The following is an 18,856-nucleotide window of genomic DNA, read 5'->3' as shown; positions in this document are numbered from 1 at the left end:
CTCTTTTAATGAAGAATAAGAATTTCACCCTTGGGAGGCTCTATTTTCATATCTGGGAGTCTAATCCATTTGGGAAAAGAACTCCTGAATTTCAGAAGCCTGTTAACGAAAGCGCAGACAAAATACAAGGCAGCCAAACTGTTGCAGGTGGGACCGAGACTTAGGCGGGATCCGCAGGGGCCGTGCTCTGCTCGTTGGTTCCTGGTATGGAGGGTGTAGAAGCGGTGGGCAGGCTGAAGCTGAACCCCACTCCTCTCATCACCCATTTGCTCTAAAACTGGGGTGAAGATTTGAGATTTATAGGCCAGTGAGGATGGCTCAGCAAGTCGGGGCACCAGCTATCAAACTTGGCAGCCGGAGTTTCATCTCCCAAAACCACACGGTGGAAGGAGAGGACTGAATTTGTCCTCTAGCCTCCACATGTGTGCCATTGCATGAGGGAGCCTGCTTTCAAACCGAGCAGCAGGCACCTTACCCACTGAGCCATGTCCTGGACTTCACACTCATTTTTATGTGTGCGTATTAACGTCCCTGCTGGGGAGACTCCTGGAAGGTGGCCCCATGATTTCTTTCAGGAAACATTTTTGGTTTTGGTAGTGTATTCATGGCCTCTAAGTTGACTTAAAATCTTTGAATTTGCACATGGGATCAAGGCAGGGAGCCCACCCTAAGGGATTGAAAATAGACCATGCAACCTCCTCTAAAGGTTTAGGGCAACCTTTTAAAGCCAAATAGCTGAATGCCTCAAACGCATTCATATAATTAGAAAATTATAATGTTGTTTAAAATAATTGATTTAATGGAAAGCCCAGTAGCAAAGCCTCTTGTCTGTATCCTACTCCAGCAGCCTGTGAGTTGACCGCCAGCCTCCATCTCATGTCTCCTTCCTGATGGCACATCTTACTGTTTGTGGCAAAGGAATTCTTTGTGAAATTTTTTTTCAAAGGAATGCACTGATCTGCTTATTTCATTGTTTTTAAAAATCTTGTTTCTTTGGCTTTTTGAGACAGACTTTTTACTATAATGCTTGAAATTCTCGATGTGGCCCAACCTGGCCTCAAACTCACGGCAATCCTCCTGTCTCACCTGACCAAGTGCTGGGATTACAGATGTGTGCCTCCGCACCCCACTTGGCCAAGTTCATTTCTTAAGAAACCATTTTCTTTCCAGACATCAACCTCTCGCAGATTGGAAGAGTTTCATTTCTAGTGTAATTATATTTCAGGTCAAAGAAAGCAGAGTAATAAAATCAGTAATATAAATCCTAAGACACCATTCGACACACATAGCTGGACTAAACCGCCAAAGTCCCACAGGCTCCAACAGGACTCCAAAATAATCGCAAGACATGCCTAAAACATTAGCCTGTCAGAAAAGAGAAACAGATTCTTGTACTAATAGCTGGTGTCAGGAAACTCACTGAAATGCTAGTGTATTTTTATACCATGAGTAGGCAGAAGGCTGTGTTCCTGTACCTAATCACCAGGTAGGAAGGTGGGAGATAGAAATATGGAGATTTCAGGTTTCTAATCTGTCAGGATGTTAACTCCCTGCTTTTGGAAACCCCACTTTTCCTCCACATTAGTTTTAAATGTATTATCCCATTTAGTCCTTCTCTGGCCCGTGTGACATCCTCAGGCTGAGGGAAAGACTTTGGGGCTTAATAGTGGGCCGGCTAAAGGCCCAAATGCGGAGACAGCCAAGAAATCTAGTTCTCTGTCAGTCACGTTCAATCTAATGGGCTAATGAAACCTCAAAAATTGCTGTTTGCCGAGGAAAGGAAGATGGTTTGAAAGGGGAATTATAAAACAAAATACAGAGGTCTTTAGGCCAAAGTTCTGGATCTCAAATTCCCTTCGGGTATTAAAATACTAATAACGGGGTGGTGAAGATATGGCTCAGTGGTTCAGAGTACTACGACATCAGGTTGATTTCCAGCACGAATGTCAAGCAGCTCATGTCCCAGCGGCTCTAATGCCTTCTTCTGGCTTCTGTGGATACCTACACACATGCACACACACACACACACACACACACCTACACACATGCGCGCACACATGCGCTCTTCCTTCTTCTAAGTGAGCATCGGGATTCGGAGCCTGGAACGGGTCTGAGCAATTCACTCCAGCCCTGGAGCAGACTTGGAGTTCCAAGTCAAGTGTATGCTGTTTTTGTTGTTTCTGAAGCCGCCCTTTGACCCGGCTGTTACTGCTGCTTCCTGTGCAGCGGTTGGTTTCTGGAGTTTGTGGAGACAGTATAATGCTGAGCCCCATCTGGGGTTCTCTGCAAACATTGTCTTTAGATGTGGGGCTACTGTCTATTTAATCTTACAAGGCAAAAGAGGAAAATGAATGCTTGGCTTATGTTGAGCTTGGGGATAGGGTCTTTGGCTTATGTTGAGCTTGGGGATAGGGTCCTTGAGTATCTTTGTTCTTACAATGAAAGTCATTTCAGGTAGATCATTTACATGATAGCCCAGTCTTACTTCAAATGAACATCTCAGTGAAGCAAACTCTGGGATGCATTACCTCTGTGGACCTGCACATTTAATGAAGATCCATTTCCTTGGATGTAAGTTAATCCATCTGAGTCAGGAAACATTATTGCTAATACTCTCTCAATCTGTATTAAAATTTACCTCCAAACTGAGAGTGGTAACCCACATCTGTAATCGCAACATCAGGACAGAGAGGCAGGAGGATCAGAAGTTCAAGGCCACCCTTGGGTACATATTAAGTTCAAGCCCAACCTAGGCTACACCAGACCCTGTACCCCAAACAAACAAACAAACAAACAAATAAATAAATAAATATTAATGAATAATCATCCTACTTCTTTTTTGGCTTGGAGGTGGTGTTTTATTTATTTGTTTGTTAGTTTTTTGACATAGGGTATTCTCCATGTAGGTTGTTCTGGAACTCACTATGTAGATCAGGCTGGCTTTGAACTCACAGAGATCTGCTATGATGTCTATTCTTGGTTGTCAACTTGGCTACATCTTGAATGAACTATGATATAGAAATGGAGACCACACCTGCGGGAGATTATTTTTGCTTGGGTGCATCCACTCCTAGTCCAGATCTCTGAGGTAGGAAGATGCGTGGTTTTGATCTAGAGTTCGGGGAAGAAGACACAGCTTTAATCTGGGCCACACCTTCTGCTGGAAGTCTGTGTGAGGACATGGAAGAAGGAAGCTTTTGCTCTTTGCCTGCCTGCCCTCGCCTTGCCATCACATTCATGCCTTTACTGGCATTAGAGCCTACTTCTTTAGGATTCCAATGTTTACTGAAGACCAGCTGAGAAATCCAGCCTTGTGGACTAAGAAACTACCAGATTCTTGGATTTTCTGTTTCCAGCCAGCCATTGTTGGATTAGTTGAGCTGCAGCCTGTGATTCCAATAAAGTCATAGATAGACAGACAGACAGACAGACAGAGATAGAGAGATTAGATAGATAGATTCTGTAGAAGATAGATAGATAGATAGATAGATAGATAGATAGATAGATAGATAGATAAACAGAGATAGATGAGAGAGAGAGAGAGAGAGAGAGAGAGAGAGAGAGAGAGAGAGAGAGAGTCAATCTATAAATTCTGTTACTCCTGAGAACATCCACCATTCCCTCGTCTCCCCGGTGCTGGGATTAAAGCCTTGAGCCACCATACCCATCCCATGTCTTTTAACTGCCAGTTTTAGCTGAAGAGTCAAAATCCATTCGCATTCCTTTCCAAACAAAATGTGAACTGACCACCAAATGTTTCTGCTCAAATGTTGGCCATCTGAGCAACCCATGTCAGAAGCATCTCCAACATTGGAACATTCCTCAGAGTATCAAGTTACCAAAATGCATGGCACCGTGCAAGCAGTAAAAACCATCATCGTTAACAGGCAAGGCTCAGACACCACAACTAGATTCTGTCTCTAAACTGCAGGCTGGAGTCCCGAGATGCTTCACCTTAAATCTTATGAATAAAACCATGGATGAGACAAGTTACTCGACAGAGAGTAGGAAAATCTCCAAAATTGCTTCCGAGCCTCTAATCTTTCCTAAATCGTTTCTGAAAGAATCTCAGTATCCTCAAACCGTAACTTTGTTATCTTTGACAGCTGGAGAAAATAAAGCCTCAGTAGTTAGGATTGTTTGGACAGCAAAGCCCAGCATGGATTATCTGAGCTGTCGCTGAAAGAGGACTCTGCGGAGTTAGGTTCTGAGGGAGGGAGGTGGGAGACGTTGTCACACATGATAGGGATGATTAAGGAAGTGGCCTCAGATGAACTTAATGACATTGTTGTCTGACGCCAGAAGTCAGTTAGCTTGACATACACACAGCTGCTTGTGCCTACAGTGAACAGAGAAAAGCCATGGGAAGGGTTAAGGGCCTGTCTTCCAGTTTTCCTTTAAAAGGATGGGTTGGCTGCCGTCTTCCTGAGGTCCTGGAGGTCTGCTCTCCCACTGCCAACACAGCATGGTACTGATCTGACCCAGTTCTCCTCCAGGACTATCCCAGAGACAGAGAGAAAGAAAGCAAATCCAACCCTAGACCTGAAAAGGCATCCATGGAATGCCAACTTGAAACAAGGAAAATCAAGTTCAACAGCACTCTCTTGGAACACAAAAAAAAAAAAAACTTGATTGTCAAGAAGTTGTGGAAGGACCATTGTTTTGGTTGTTGGTTGTTTGTTTTTGTTTGAAAGCTATCTTGTACATGCATGTTATATTGGTTCCTTTTCTATTGCTGGGATAAAACACTATGACCATGGCAACTTACAAAAGCGGCGGGGGAGGGGTTATGATGGTTGGAGCTGGAAGCTGAGAGTTCGTGTCTTGAACAGAAAGGAGAAAGCAGGGAAATAGCAATGGTGAGAGTCTTTAAACCTTCAAAGCCTGCCTGAAATGACGCACTTCCTCCCACAAGCCCACACTTCCCAAGCCTCCTCAGTGTCACCAGCTGGGAACAAGTGCTCAAATGCCAGAGTCTATAGGGAGCATTCTTATTCAACCCACCACACATGTGTTTGTATTTTGCAGCTCAACCTTTCCCTGGAAGGGGAATGGGTGGCTCCTTTGATAAACTGTTTGGTTTCCATGTGTGGGAACCTAAATTTCACCCCCAGATCCCATAGTTCAAAGGCCACGTATGGTAGCACATGCTTGTAATCCCAGGACCACGGAAACAGAAGCAGGTAGCTCTCTGGGATTCTCTGGTCAGCCTCTTTAGTGAGAGACTCGGCTTCAACAATAACAGATGAATGTCCATTCCAGAGGAATGTCATTCAGTGTTGGCCTGTGGTCTCCCCATGCGCACACACATGGCCACACAAGAACACCTCCCCACTCACCCACACAGACAATCATACACAGTCCGGCAGAGGCTAACCGATGTGGCCAGAAGCCACATTCTGCAGGGCACCCTGGAGTGCAAATCAGCAGAAGGGGCTCTTTCTACTGAAGCTGGGGGTCTGAGTGAGAACCTGAAGTGTCGAAACTTCAGCAGGTGGTAGGAGAACTGGCCACAATAACCAAAGGAGTCGATTCCCCTTTCTCAACACGCTTAGGCAAGGTTTAGCCTCTTTGAACAGTTCAGGAGACCCGGAGGAAGGAAGAGCCCTCTCCATGACCCAGCATCTAAATTCCATGTCATGGACACACTGATCCTTGGTGAATCCCACAACAATGAGTTCTCTGAGAAAAGTGCATGGAAGCCAGGAACAGTGGCTGTTTTAGTCAGGTTCTAAGCTCATCATGGTGGGGAGCATGGTGGCACGCTGGCAGGCATGGTACTGGAGAAGGAGCTGAGAGTTACATTCTGATCCACAGGCAGCAGAGAGAGAGAGACAGACAGACAGACTGACAGACATTGGGCCTAGCTTGGTTTTGACACCTCAAAGCCATCCCCAGTGACACACACTTCCTCCAACAAAGCCACACCCCCAGACCTTCTAATCTTTCTCAAACAGGTCCACTCCCTATGGAGTAAGCATTCAAATATGAGCCTACCGGGGTCATTCTCATCCAAACCACCACAGTGGTGCATGCTGGTAAATACTCAGGAGACCGGGGCGGAAAGATGACAGGTTCAAGGCCTGCTGGGACAATGTAGCAGATTCTGTCTCAAAAAAAAAAAAAAAAAAAAAAAAAAGGAAAGGAAAGGTTCAAACCATTGATGGTCCTAGTCAGTGCTTCTGTAGCTTCTGTAGTTTAGAGAGCAACACCAGGTAATATTGAAGAAGTTCAGGGTCCACCTTGAGAATGGGCGTGTCCCACAAACATCTGTACTTGAGGTTCATCAGCCTCTATCTTCTCCGAGCCCACATTATTTTGCTTAATCTAATTTCAATTTATCTAAATCAGATCATCTAACTTCAAGTAAACGTTCAACCATCGCTAGTTGACTGAGTGGTGCCTGCTCCTCGTTGGGCAGGCAGAGGTGGCTTAGAGTATGGAGCCTGGACTCACTGCCTGCTGTTACCATGTGGGTCTCTAACCAGCTAGGTTCACAGCCCAGCCTCATATCTCTGAGCTTTCATTTCCTTTGCTCTTAAAATGGTAAAAATGCCGGTTCCCCTCTGCTGAGGTTCTGCTGTGGCGGACAAATCGTGCACGTGTTTCTCCTTTAGCACAGCGCCTGCACTCAGCTGAACCACCTCAGTTAGCCTCGCGCTCATCTCCAGTGCCTTGAGCATCCATCGTGTCTCAGACAGCTGAAGCAGGTATCACTAACCGGTCAAAATACATGGCCCGCACGGTTTTCTTTTCCATGTGGTTATGGTATGTGTGCTTATATGCATGTTTGCTGTACATGGGTACACATGTGTGGGGGTATACATGCACATGTGTGCATGTGTGCCTGCCTGAGGCTGGTATTGGGAGTCTTATGTTAAGGCAGAGTCTCTTGGTTGAACCAGGTGCTGTCAGGACAATCTTAGCTAGCTCGATTCTCCAGGAATCCTGTTTCTTCCTCTGGGATTACAAATGGTCCTCATGCCCACCCAGCTTCCTGGGGTCTAAACTCTGTCCTCACACCTGCTGACTGCTTTCACAGAAGGTGCGGAGCCAGCTCCCTGCCTGCCTGCCCTAGTGTTCTTAGGATTAACTGTTCCTGGCTATGCGTTATGAGCGCATGCTGCCTGCTAAGAAAATAGCCCAGCTGACACAGTGCAGGTGGGGGTCTCCTCTTCAGCTCACGCTGCTTCTGCCCCGCCCCTTGAACAGCTGGGAGGGATGATGGGAACTAATAACTAAGCTGTTCAAGAGATTGGACCTGAGTTGGTGTCGTCGATGAGACCTGAGCGCTCATCCCATCCAGTGAGTATTTGATTGCGTCAAGCACGGGGCATTACTGTGTGCGCAGTTAAAGCTGCCGAGCTCAAGGTCAGTCTGAGTGTGTCTGTGGCCAGTTGGAGCATTAATGCGCTCAGTACCCCCGAGGGACTTGTTAAGCACAGTTGGCCAAACCCTAGCCCCCAGACTTTGAGTCAGTGGCTCTGCATCTAAGCAGGTGTGAAGAATTTGCATCTCTCTAACAGGTCCCCAGGTGAGTCCGAGGCCTCTGTGCCTGTGGCCACACAATTGGAACCACTAGCTCAGCTCACTTGGTTGAAGAAATCAAAGATGCAGATTCAGCCGCGTCAAGGAAGCCACTGGCTCTAGGGGGCGCTAAAGGATAAGAATGGAATACCCACTAACCCTCAATGCTCCACTGGGTGAAAATAGCAAAAAGAGTTAGCAGGCAGGTGATGCCAGTGAAGGCTACAGAGCCCAGCTGTTCGTTCTTTCATCCATTCACATCGAATCACCTCCTCCTTCCCTTCTAAAAAAGGATCTCACTGAGCCCAGGCTATCTTGTGGTCCTGCTGCCTCAGCCCATAAGTGCTGATTACATGTATTTTCCTGGGGAGACAGGAGCAAATATCTATTCACCCCAGACAGGGAGCCAGTGACTGAGCAGAGTACCAACTCCCCCGAGGTCATACATGGTAAACCAATGAGTTTATTGGGCTCACTTCCAGGGCGTGAGTGATGGGTGACTTATAGAAGCTCGGGTGACCCCAAAGCAGCTGCGGCACTGGAAGGTCTTACCCCAGCCTGGACAATGACTTCCTCATAACTAGCTAGATGGAGCCACACCCTTGTCCCCCAATTAGCCTTCTGTGTGTCCTAGTACTCCTGAGACCACAAACGCTAGAGCAGAATTCCATACAGCTGGGAAAGGTGAGCAGGAAAGAGTGGCCGGAATCTCAGGTGAGAGTCCAACGACCCCCCCCCCTTTCTGTGAGGGACAGTCAGCAGGCTGATTTGGAGGGTCTCTTGTGTCTGTCACTGCTGTTCCCTAACAGCGGCTGTTATGCCCAGGGGACCGCATTCTGCATCAGCAGGTGTGTCCGCCAGAGCCAGCCTCAACACTGGCACTTGGCTCACGACTGTTCATCCCAGAATTATACAATCCTAGGGGGCTTGGGACTTCTGCTGCTCCTTTGGGAAGCTGACACTTGAATTCCGTCGGACTGCGATGATCACAAAGGTCCAAATCTCTGTGAGGTACCCCTTCCTGGTTGTTCTTCTAGTGTCTTGATCCTAAATCTCAAGAACGGATGGCGGGGGTCATCAGTTTCGGAAGCGCGGTTGCATCTGTCCTTCATCGCTGTGTTGCGGTCACTGAGAGGCCACTGTCTCTTTGTTGTTGTAGTCAGTGAAAGGGGATGGAGGGACCACCCGCTCGGAAGAGAGTACTGGGAAAGACTCCAGTTGCCAAGTAAGTGACCTTGAACTCAGTCTGGTGGCGGGTTTGGCCGGTGCCTTCTCACCCGACTCATTTCCTGTGGAATTCTCAGCCATTTGTGTTTCCTGATTCAGCACCCACTGTATACCCCCACGCTGTTGGGCTCTGCAGACATGGTGTATAGTCTTCAGCTGTGTCGCACCTCTTCTCTCTTCGTGTGGAAAATTCCTTTCCAGCCTTCAAGCTTTAGCAGAAATGTCACCTCCTCAAAAGAGGTCCTAGGCCCTTCGGGCATCTCCGCCATCTTGCTTGCTCACTTGTGGCTGTGTTGACTCTCCTGCCTGTCTCCTGACGCTTCTCGCCCATGCCGGGAACATCGGGGAGCAAGCAGGTGTTTCCGTTTTCCTCTCACCGCGTGTGGGGCCCGGCGCACAGTAGGAACTATCCTAGAACTCATTTCCTCAGTGACTTTATTCTTAACAAACAGAGTGTTTTATATCCACCTGGGATCGTTCTTCTAAAAATGGGATCACTGGGCTGGGGATATAATTTGCTTAGCAGAAAGCTTGCCTCACACCCTCAAACTCCTGGATTCCATCCCAGCACCGCGGAAGACCAAGCACGGTAGCGCGTGCCTGCAGTCCCAACACTTGGGAGCCAGACGGAAGAAAAATAGGTGTTCGACACCATCTAATAACCCCCTAGTTTATAATCTGGCACTTCTTTTTAATATAACTAGATACCTCTATAAAAACATCAGCTATTCTTGTATTGATTTTAATAATATGAAGAAGTGCTCTAAAGCCTGGATTTTAGACTCAAAAGGCCTGGATCCGATCCTGGATTAGCCAAGGTCTTTTTTTTTTTTTTAAGATTTATTTATTATTTATACAACATTCTGCCTCCTTTTGTATGCCTGCACTCCAGAAGAGGGTGATAGATCTTATTACAGATGGTTGTGAGCCACCATGTGGTTGCTGGGAATAGAACTCAGGACCTCTGGGAGAGCAGCCAGTGCTCTTATCCTCTGAGCCATCTCTCCAGCCCTTTTGTTTGTTTTTTTGTGGATTTTTTTTTTTTTTTTTTTTTTTTTTTTTTTGCTGTGAGTGTTTTGACAGATCGCCAATCTCCTAGTGCCTCAGTTTCCACACTTGGGAGGATGTAGGGGAAGTCCTGCCTGGATGAATCAGTACCGAGAAAGCATTGAGAATATTCCTGGCACGGAAGGCTCACTATGTGATTCACTATCAGCATAGGCTGCCATAACAAAACACCATACACTGAGTGGCTTAAACCACAGAGGTTTCTCCTCCCACACTTCTGTTGCTGGAAAGGCTAAACTCAAAGTGTTGACATGGTTCAATCTCTAGTGAGGCTCTCTCCCTTGCTTCTGGTTTGGCTGGGGCGTGGGTGGCGAGGGTAGAAGAATGTCCCCCAGTGTCTCTTCCTATAAGGATGCTAGACCTTGGGAATCAGAGCCCCATCAGTAAGGCCTCATTTAACATTGGATTATTACTTTACTCCAAATACAAGCCCCAAAAGGAATCATTTCCATTAAACCGCTGGTAGGGAATGACCATCCTATATTCATATCATGTGAATCTACAGCATAGTTCAGAATAGAGTGTAAAGTGTCTACTTCTAGTAATAATTAGGAAACTTCTGTATATATGGGCAGGAGGAACAAGGAGAATCCCAGCGCCCAGATGGAGTTTCTCCGGAGAAGAAAGGGGGAGTCCCTGCAGCTGGGCAGTGTGAGTGGTGGGCCACTAGTGTGTCACCCCGCATCACTGTTTCCCAGCGCCTCATCTGCACGGTGCACTCAGAGCCTCGCGGTTTCATAAAAAGAGGAACTGCAGGCAAAATTAAGAGGGGGACTGCATTTCTGTTAGCCTGTCAGCTGGGGACTTCCTTGAACGTCAGGCTGACAGTTCTGTGCCCCAGAGCCACCTTCCTCCAAGGAAAACCAAGATGCTCTCTGCCGTGGATTTGGCATTCCACATGGGCCGGATGTGGTCATTTGACCCTCAGGCGACATTGCACAGATGGGGACATGAAGGGACTCTCAATGCCTGGTCACACAGCAGCAAGGACATGATAGAACTGTCCTCGAGCTAGGTCCCTGACCCACTGGGAGGTTTTGAGTCACTGCCAGATGCTGGCTTCTTCCACACAATTTGTGGAAGTTCAGGGGTTTGCACAGCATTGCAGGGTCCTGGCCTTCCCAAGGACCACCATGGTGGGAGGCCCCTTCATCCCAAGGCGACAGTTGCTCTGGCTTCCTATGCTACTCAGGGATTCTCCTCCATGTCTTAGTCCCTGCCACAGCTTTGGTTGCTAGGACAGGATTAGGAACACAGGGCTGCAGGATAATTTGAAGGGTGTTGGCTATCCCCCAAGGGCATCTACTTCCTGGAGAGCTGCAGTCCTTAGGAGCTCAGGCTCAGAGTGGCAGGTCCGCTTGTCTTCTGGCTTTTTCCTCAGAGCTGTGCGGGGTTCACTGATGAACAATGTCAGCTTTTATTCTCCGTCAACACTGCAATTCTGCCGTGAGACTTCCTTCCTGGGTACATGGCAGGACTTCATGAACCAGAGTTTGAAGACCTGAATTAAGGGGTCAAATGTGGCCCCATGGGATAGTAGTTAAACTTATATTGTTTGCTGTGATTTTCAAAGCTGCTGTTTTTAAAGCTAGTACTGATGGCGTTTCACAAGAGTTCATTGTCAAGGTCCCAGAAGCCTCGTGTGGAGGCATGGGACCACCAGCACTTGGGAGGCAGAGGCAGGAGGATCACACGTTTGAGGCCCGTGTTGGCATGTAAAAACATGATGTCTCCCAGCTAGGATCTGAGCAGTCACCAGTCCATGAGATGGTGTGTGTGACATTGAGTTCATCAAACTTCTCTTGGCACTCCCATTTTACCTCTGCTGCACCAAAGCCAGAGTTGCTGAGACCCATGCAAGTCTGTAAGAGCTTGCTTGGGCCTCTGGTTGCTTACTGCTGGGGAGTAAGATTTCTCTGGGGTTATTTGGTCTCCCTCTGTTCTGCTTTTATTTTGTCTGTACTGGTAGTCAGTTTAGGTCAAAATATGATAAGAAAAAGACTTCAACTTTCTGCCAGACTTTATTTTATTTTTTATCTTTTTATTTATTTATCTTTTTATTTATTTATTTGTTTGTTTGTTTATTTATTTATTTATTTTGCTATGTGTAGCTACAGTTTTCCCAGAATCTTATAGGACTGGAGTTTTGACAAGCCTCTACATTATAGGTGCCATGTAGAATGTCTCATTTTGGTACTGAAAGATGTCCATTCAAAATTAAAAATAACCATCAGTTTTTTTTTTCACTGCCATGTCATAAAATAAAAGGACAGTTTCACATAAAACTATAAGGCATTATAATTATGAATTTCAAAATGAGCACCCTCAAGAAATAAGCCACAGGCTAATTATGGGACACCCTCTCAACACTGGCCTACGCATGCAAGGGCTTCCAGGAAGGACCTGGATCCGAGGTCACACATACTGACATCCATACTGGTTTCTTTCGAGTGTTCTCGGCTCTGCTTTTTTACTGTGTTGACTTCCTATCGGGTCATATTTTTTCTCCTGAAATGAACTCCCGAAGGTCCAGGCTTATATTTTCATAGCTTCAAATCCAGTGGAATAAAATCAGACCTCTTGATTATTTTAGCAAAGCTTTAATATCAGATCAGCTTCTGTCTTCAGCTATCCTAAACCAATCAGAGCTGTCTTCAGTTATCGTGAACCAATCAGAGCTGTCTTTAGAGTATCCTGAACCAATCAGAGTTGTCTCTAGATTATCCTGAACCAATCAGAGCTGTATATGCCCCATCACATACACTGCTGTAACTGGCCAGGTCTGGGCAACATGCCACATCCAGGGGTAGAATCTAGAATTGCCTAGATTTCATAGGGGTAACTGTTATTGCTACCCCAGTTTACAGGTGGGGAAATTGCGGCCCTGGGGAGTTAAGTGGCTCGGTCAAAGTCATTTATGTAGTTTAACAAAGAATGGAGAAAGGGTACTTGCAGGGAAAGCATAAGTGAGTAATGGATTATTACAAAGATAAACACAGGGCTGAAGAGATGGCTCAGAGGTTAAGAGCACTGGCTGCTCTTCCAGAGGCCCTGAGTTCAATTCCCAGCAACCACATACATGGTTATGATAAAATCTGGTGCCCTCTTCTGGTGTGCAGATGTACATGCAGGCAGAATACTGTATACATAATAAATAAATCTTTTAAAAAAGATAAACACATAAATAAATGCCCCCTGCTACACACACCTTGATGATCCCTCCCCATTTTATCCAAACTCTTTTCCAACATCTGAACATCACTGCTTTAACATATTTACCCCCTGCTGTTAAGAATGGACTTTCAGACACTAAACAGAGGCTTTGTTTGAAATTATGTAGACATCAAACTCCACAGAGAAGACACCCTCACCCCCAGAGCCAGAGCCTGCAGGAACAGCCCAGAAAAGCAAGGAGAACTCCTCAAAGGACAAGAAATCAGTGGACAAGAAGCCCGTGGCCGAGACCAACAAGCAGAAGAACAGCAAACAGGAAGCCAGAGAACCTGCGCAGTGCGTGCAACCTCCTGTGGTGGAGGCCAACGCACTGCAGAATGGGGACAAGACCCCAAAGAAGTCCGAGAAGCGGCGACAGTCCCTCGGGGGCTTTCTGAAGGGGCTAGTAAGTAGATGAAGTCTTCTTTCTCGTTTTTTTATTAATCTCCAAAGTGGGGGCTGGCTAGAAAGCTGGCAAAAAGAAAAAAAAAAAGATTCTGTGTACCTACTGGGTGTCAGGCACTGCACTAGGTACAGAGAATAACAGACAAGTTTGAGGTTAGGGGCAGGAAGGATGAGGATGCCAGGTGGTGGGGATGGGAAGATCTAAGTAGCATAGGGGATGGTAGGCGGGAGTGAGACCGAAAGCCTACGCTCCCAAGCCTCTCTACCCTGCTTGTCTGCAGTCCTGCTCTGCCTGCCTCCTAGCTGTGTGTCCTTGGCTGAGACAACCCTTCAGTGCCTCAGTTTCTCCGTTTGTAAAATCTAGGTCATGGTAACAGTTGTAGTTCTATCTCGGTTTGCTTTCTGTTGCTGTGATAAACACTGTGACCTAAAGCAACATGGGAGGACAGGGTTTTTTTCCACCATGGAGGGAAATCGGGGCATCCTATGTTGTGTATGGTTTATCACACTCTTCCCATGACTTACTACACTTTAGTGCTAAACTGTGCTCTGTGCACAATCCTGTGTTGTAAGGTTCTACTTTACACTGAAGAAAGAGCCACTGGTAACCGCCTCCAATCCATGTGACATGTATAAATCTCAGCTCACGTGCACCAGGAAAGAAACTGCTCAAATGTAGTAGTAGGAGCTGCGGGCTGCATCCCCACCACCTGGCTATCTAATACCCGAAATAACCACACAGAATTGTTTTAATTAAATTACTGTATGGCCCATTATTTCTAGCCTCTTATTGGCTAACTCTCACATCTTGATTCCTCAGAGAGGGCACCAGATCTCATGTGGTTGCTGGGAATTGAACTCAGGACCTTTGGAAGAGCAGGCAATGCTTTTAACCTCTGAGCCATCTCTCCAGCCCCCCTGTTCAGGTGCCAATTGATGGGCGTGGTCGATCAGAAGTTGTAATTAACCAGACCAACTTAAAATAATATTCATCTTTAATAAACAGAAGAAAAAACTTACAAACCAGGGTTCCAGGGATCCAGGAGCGCAGGGGGCAAAGAGGAAGAAGCAAGCACACCTGGATGTTTTTATTTATTTTGTGTGGCCCCAGGGGGACACACCCTAAACGGAATGTGATTGGCTGAAGTTCCCCATCACACGAGGCAGTGACTTACGAGGAAAGAATAAAGAAGCTGCCTTGGCCATTTGATAGGGCAGCCCATAGGTGGGTGGAGTAGACAGAACAGAATTCTGGGAGCAAGAAGGCAGGAAGGGAGAGCCGCCATGGAGCCAGCCGCCATGTCAGACATGCTGAATCTTTCCCAGTAAGCCATGACCCCAGGTGACATACAGATTATTAGAAATGGGTTGAATCAAGATGTGAGAGTTAGCCGATAAGAGGCTAAAAATAATGGGCCAGGCAGTAATTTAATTAATACAATTTGGTATCATTATTTTGGGTATAAACTAGCCGGGTGGCGGGGATGCAGCCCACCACTCCTCATTACAACACTCAAAGGCTAAGAATTCTATCATTTCTTGGCATGACATCCTGGAAAACAAGCATAATGGTGCACGCCTATAATCCTAACTCTCAGGAGGATTGCTGTGAGAGCTGGGCTAGCTTGGGCTAAATAGTGAGTTATAGATCAGCCTGGGCTACCCAGTGAGGTGCTATCTGGAAAATAAAACCAAAAAGAAGGATCTTAGAAAAAGAAAAACTGTAGAACGGGGAGAGGCCTGACGTTGTAAGGGTCTATAAAGTGGGCCTGTTAGTTGGGAGATGGGCAGAGACAAGGGAGGTGTATATATTTTGATTTAGGTGGCGCTCTAACATGACCGTGTTTCTATTAATCCGAGCTCATAGAACTACGCAGAAAGGGCTAGTTTGACCGTGTCTAAGTTATACTGACAGAAAGTACAATAATAACCACCTGCACACCTGCACACATCCACCTGCCACACCGGGACAGCAGTAAAGTACAGCCTCCACACGCCAGCCACATGCATGGCCCTGAGGATGCAGCAGACAGAATCCACAGAGGAGGAAAATGCCAGATAAAAGGTAGTGAGGTCCCTTCAATTAGTGACGAGGGATAAGTCAGAGCACCACTTTGTGAGGCAGTGGAAGGATGAGTTGCTTGACAATGGCATGAGGTGTCTAGAATGAGCTAGAAGAGGAAGTTCCCCACCCTAGGACAACTCCAAGTGTATAACAGTATAAGCCCACTTCATCTCGGGAACAATCCTCTGAGATGTTTGAACATTCTCATCTTAAAGGCAAAGAAATCAAATCATAATGTGTCTAAGATTTCACAAAACCAGAAAGCAGTGTCACTAGGTGTTGAAGCTGGACACCTACTTGTGAATAGGACATATTGACTTAACACGCTACCTGGCTCAGAATAAGTATGTGGTCCTTGCTGCTGTTGGTTTTTTACCGACTGCTTCATGTTTTTCTCCAGGGACCAAAGCGGATGTTGGATGCTCAAGTGCAGACAGACCCTGTATCCATCGGACCAGTTGGAAAATCCAAGTAAACAAATCACTCCGTTCTCACCGGGTCCTCTTCCCACTCCACCTCCCGTCCAGACTCACTCTGTGTATATATCTGTTTTTCTCCTGGCCACAACTTCAACCTAAATTGTAGATCGAGGTGTATTATTTACGTCTCTGGTCTGGTCTTTCCTGGCAATGTAGCTGTAAAGATGGGTTAGCAGGTTAACTAGGTAGTTCAGGAGAGCTGGGGGGTGCCAGGTGTGGGATGGAGGAGGTAGATAAAGGCATCTGTGTTAGGTGATGAAAAGATAGCAGTAACCAGTGAGTAGAGGAAAAAATACAGAAATGAGGAAAAAGAACATTCTGCATTATAGTAAATGCTGACTCGTCCCCTAAGCTTCAAAGGGAAAGGGAAGATCCCTTTGTTTCGATTCACACTGGGAGGAAGGAGGACTCTAGGCAGGCTCTGCCTTGGGCATCTGCCAGCTTTCTGGAATAGACCATGTGGGGAGTGAAGAGGAATGGGTAAGAGTTGGTTTTCAAATAGGGTCCTTGAAAGTTATCGGTGAAGGGAAGTGATTAACTGGAGAGGGATTGCAATGATTTGGGAGAACAATTATTTCTGAAGTGTAGGGACAAGGGCATGGATTACCAACTCCAAAAGAAAACCCAAGAGTAGAAGGAAATTAAGTTGCAGGTTGTTTTGCCACACAAATGGGCGCCAAGACCTCCACTTTTCCCTTTGCAGCTGGTACCCCTAACAAAGACTGTCTGCAATATTTCGTTATTAATGTTTCTCAGATGGTGGAGGGGCTTGCTTCATCTTTTCCATCTGACGCTTATCTCACGCCTGTCTGTAATTTCCTAATGTGTTCAGGATGTTCTGATTAAAAAACCTTCCCCTAACCTGGTTAATAAAAATTTACAGAAGATTATTTAAATATTCGAGGTGTTTTTTTTAATTCTTGTATAGAGAACTAAGTTGGAGCATGACTCCATTGAGGTGGAATGCTATGTAGCCTATGACTGACTGATGCTCATGTATATTGTACCTTTCTTTTTATTTTCTCTTAAATCTTTTCTGATTTAATAAAAAAAATCTATTGGATTTTAGAAAATCTTCTTATTCTAAATGTTAAATGCAGCTCTCTAGTGCTCTCTACAAGAGCCGAGTCTTCTTAAGCAGACGATAAACAATGCCCACATACATATTCAGAGATCCCTTCCCACACACCTTTGCACAGACTGATAGATGCAGGGCTGGAGAGATGGCTCAGTGGTTAAGAGCACTGACTGTTCTTCCATAGGTCCTGAGTTCAATTCCCAGCAACCAGATGATGGCTCTCACAGCCATCTCTGGCGGGATCTGACGTCCTCTTCTGGCATAAAGTCATACATCCAGGTAGAGCACTCATGTGAAATAAATAAACCTATTTAGAAAAGCTGATAAATCCAGAACTAGACTGGTGCACATGTGTGACTGGACCTAAAGTTGCAGCCGTTGCCCCAGCAAACCGGGTTCTGTCACCAGTCCTCCGTACGCCAATACAAAGAGCCAAATTAGTAATGAAAACCAGAAAAGGGAGATTTGTTCCATGTGGCCACACTGGGAAGAGGGATAGAGATCCAGTAGCCTCTCCCACCCCTGCCGCCCATCTTCAGAGTCCTGACAAGAGGGTAAGGTTTAAATATAAGATAAACGGCATAACCAAGCCTTCCAGTCCTCCTGGGCCTCCCAGGCCGTCATTATCTCAGCAACAAATCTGCCCCACAAGCTGTAACACTTTCCCCAGTAAACAAACACCTCCTCTGGCAGCCCTGGGGCTTCAGCCTTTTCCTTTCCCATCTGGGGACTTGGGGGGGGGGGAATTTTAATTTTTTTCAAAAAAGCCACAGGTGTCCCTCTAGATATATTCATTTCTGCCACACAGGTTTCACACACACACACACTCATATCCACACACTGGCTCACACAAACCACAGGAATCAGAAGTCAGCACAGAATATCCTGTCCTGGCAAGGATGAGAGCACAGGGGCCATAATAAAGCAGACTAGGAAATTGGTAGGTGCTCCCAAGAAGAGCCACATCTGTAAGCCCCCAGTTGTAGAGAGTAATGGCAGGCCAGGCAGCATGGCCTGCAGGCTGCTAACAGACTGACTGGATTCTGGGTTTCACATATGGTCCAGCAGTGGTTTTCTGGAAGCTAAAGTGCTTCCTGGGTCCTCCTGACCTGGGTTAGAAATCCTGTCAGTTCCTGGACGGGTTGGGGATGGGGGTGGGGGCTACTACAATACCTTGGGAAAGTTGGAAGAGGGGAGAAAGTGGCTACACCACCCAGTCCCTCCAAGTGGCCATCAATGAAACCAACCAGCTCTCTGCTCCTTTGTCTGCAAAGCCCTGGGGGCGTTGCCTGCTGTGACCTTGGGCCAGCCTCTGGGGTAGAGCAGCCCACAGAGGAAGGTGACCATCTCTCGGCCGGCCCACTTCACCTTACAGGGCACTAGCGCTTTGGGCTCAAAGGAGAGCGGTTTCCAGGCAGGATAGGGAGGTTCAGAAGCAGGGAAGAGTGACTCGGGCCACCCGGCTACAGCACCCTCCCACTTCCTGGAAACCAAACCCAAGCTGCGGTGGGGGAGGGGCTCTCTGTCGCGAAGCCTTGCAGAGCCCCTCCCTGGCTTTTATCCCTGGTCCCTCCCTTCTCGGCCAAAGAAGAGGGAACTCTTAAATGAAATTGTGGGGTTTTTTTGTTTTGTTTTTATGAAGGTCAAGAAATTTAAGCCACAAACTCAAACAATGATTTTACTGCCTGGACCCTAAACCCCAGTAGCTGAAGAAGGAAGTTTGGTGTTCCGTGTGAAAGTTGTGTGTTTTGGGGTGTAATCCCATTTCTGATGAATTCACAGTCGGCACTAACT

The 18,856-nt window shown here is 46.6% G+C and overlaps 1 protein-coding gene across 8 annotated transcripts in view; it reads left to right on the top strand.

Moving 5' to 3' along the window:
• The window catches only part of Bcas1 (brain enriched myelin associated protein 1), a 73,574-nt gene extending 56,527 nt beyond the window's left edge, over positions 1 to 17,047 (top strand). For 4 of the 8 annotated variants that reach the window (XM_050153040.1, XM_050153042.1, XM_050153041.1 and 1 more), the window contains 3 exons: positions 8,687 to 8,752; positions 13,163 to 13,441; positions 15,906 to 17,047. In XM_050153040.1, the coding sequence (XP_050008997.1) occupies positions 8,687 to 8,752; positions 13,163 to 13,441; positions 15,906 to 15,980 (420 nt within the window). In that variant the 3' untranslated portion in view covers positions 15,981 to 17,047. The remainder of the gene's footprint in view (positions 1 to 8,686; positions 8,753 to 13,162; positions 13,442 to 15,905) is intronic. The other 4 variants (XM_050153044.1, XM_050153045.1, XM_050153043.1 and 1 more) reach the window with 1 other exon arrangement.
• Positions 17,048 to 18,856: the final 1,809 nt, after the last annotated feature.

The sequence above is a fragment of the Alexandromys fortis genome, unplaced genomic scaffold (assembly GCF_014885135.2).
Source record: "Alexandromys fortis isolate MF-2015 unplaced genomic scaffold, M_Fortis_MF-2015_v1.1 scaffold_81, whole genome shotgun sequence".
In the NCBI taxonomy this organism is placed as follows: Eukaryota; Metazoa; Chordata; class Mammalia; order Rodentia; family Cricetidae; genus Alexandromys; species Alexandromys fortis.
The sequence above is the reverse complement of the archived record's forward strand: the minus strand, read 5'-3'. Positions and strand labels throughout refer to the sequence as shown.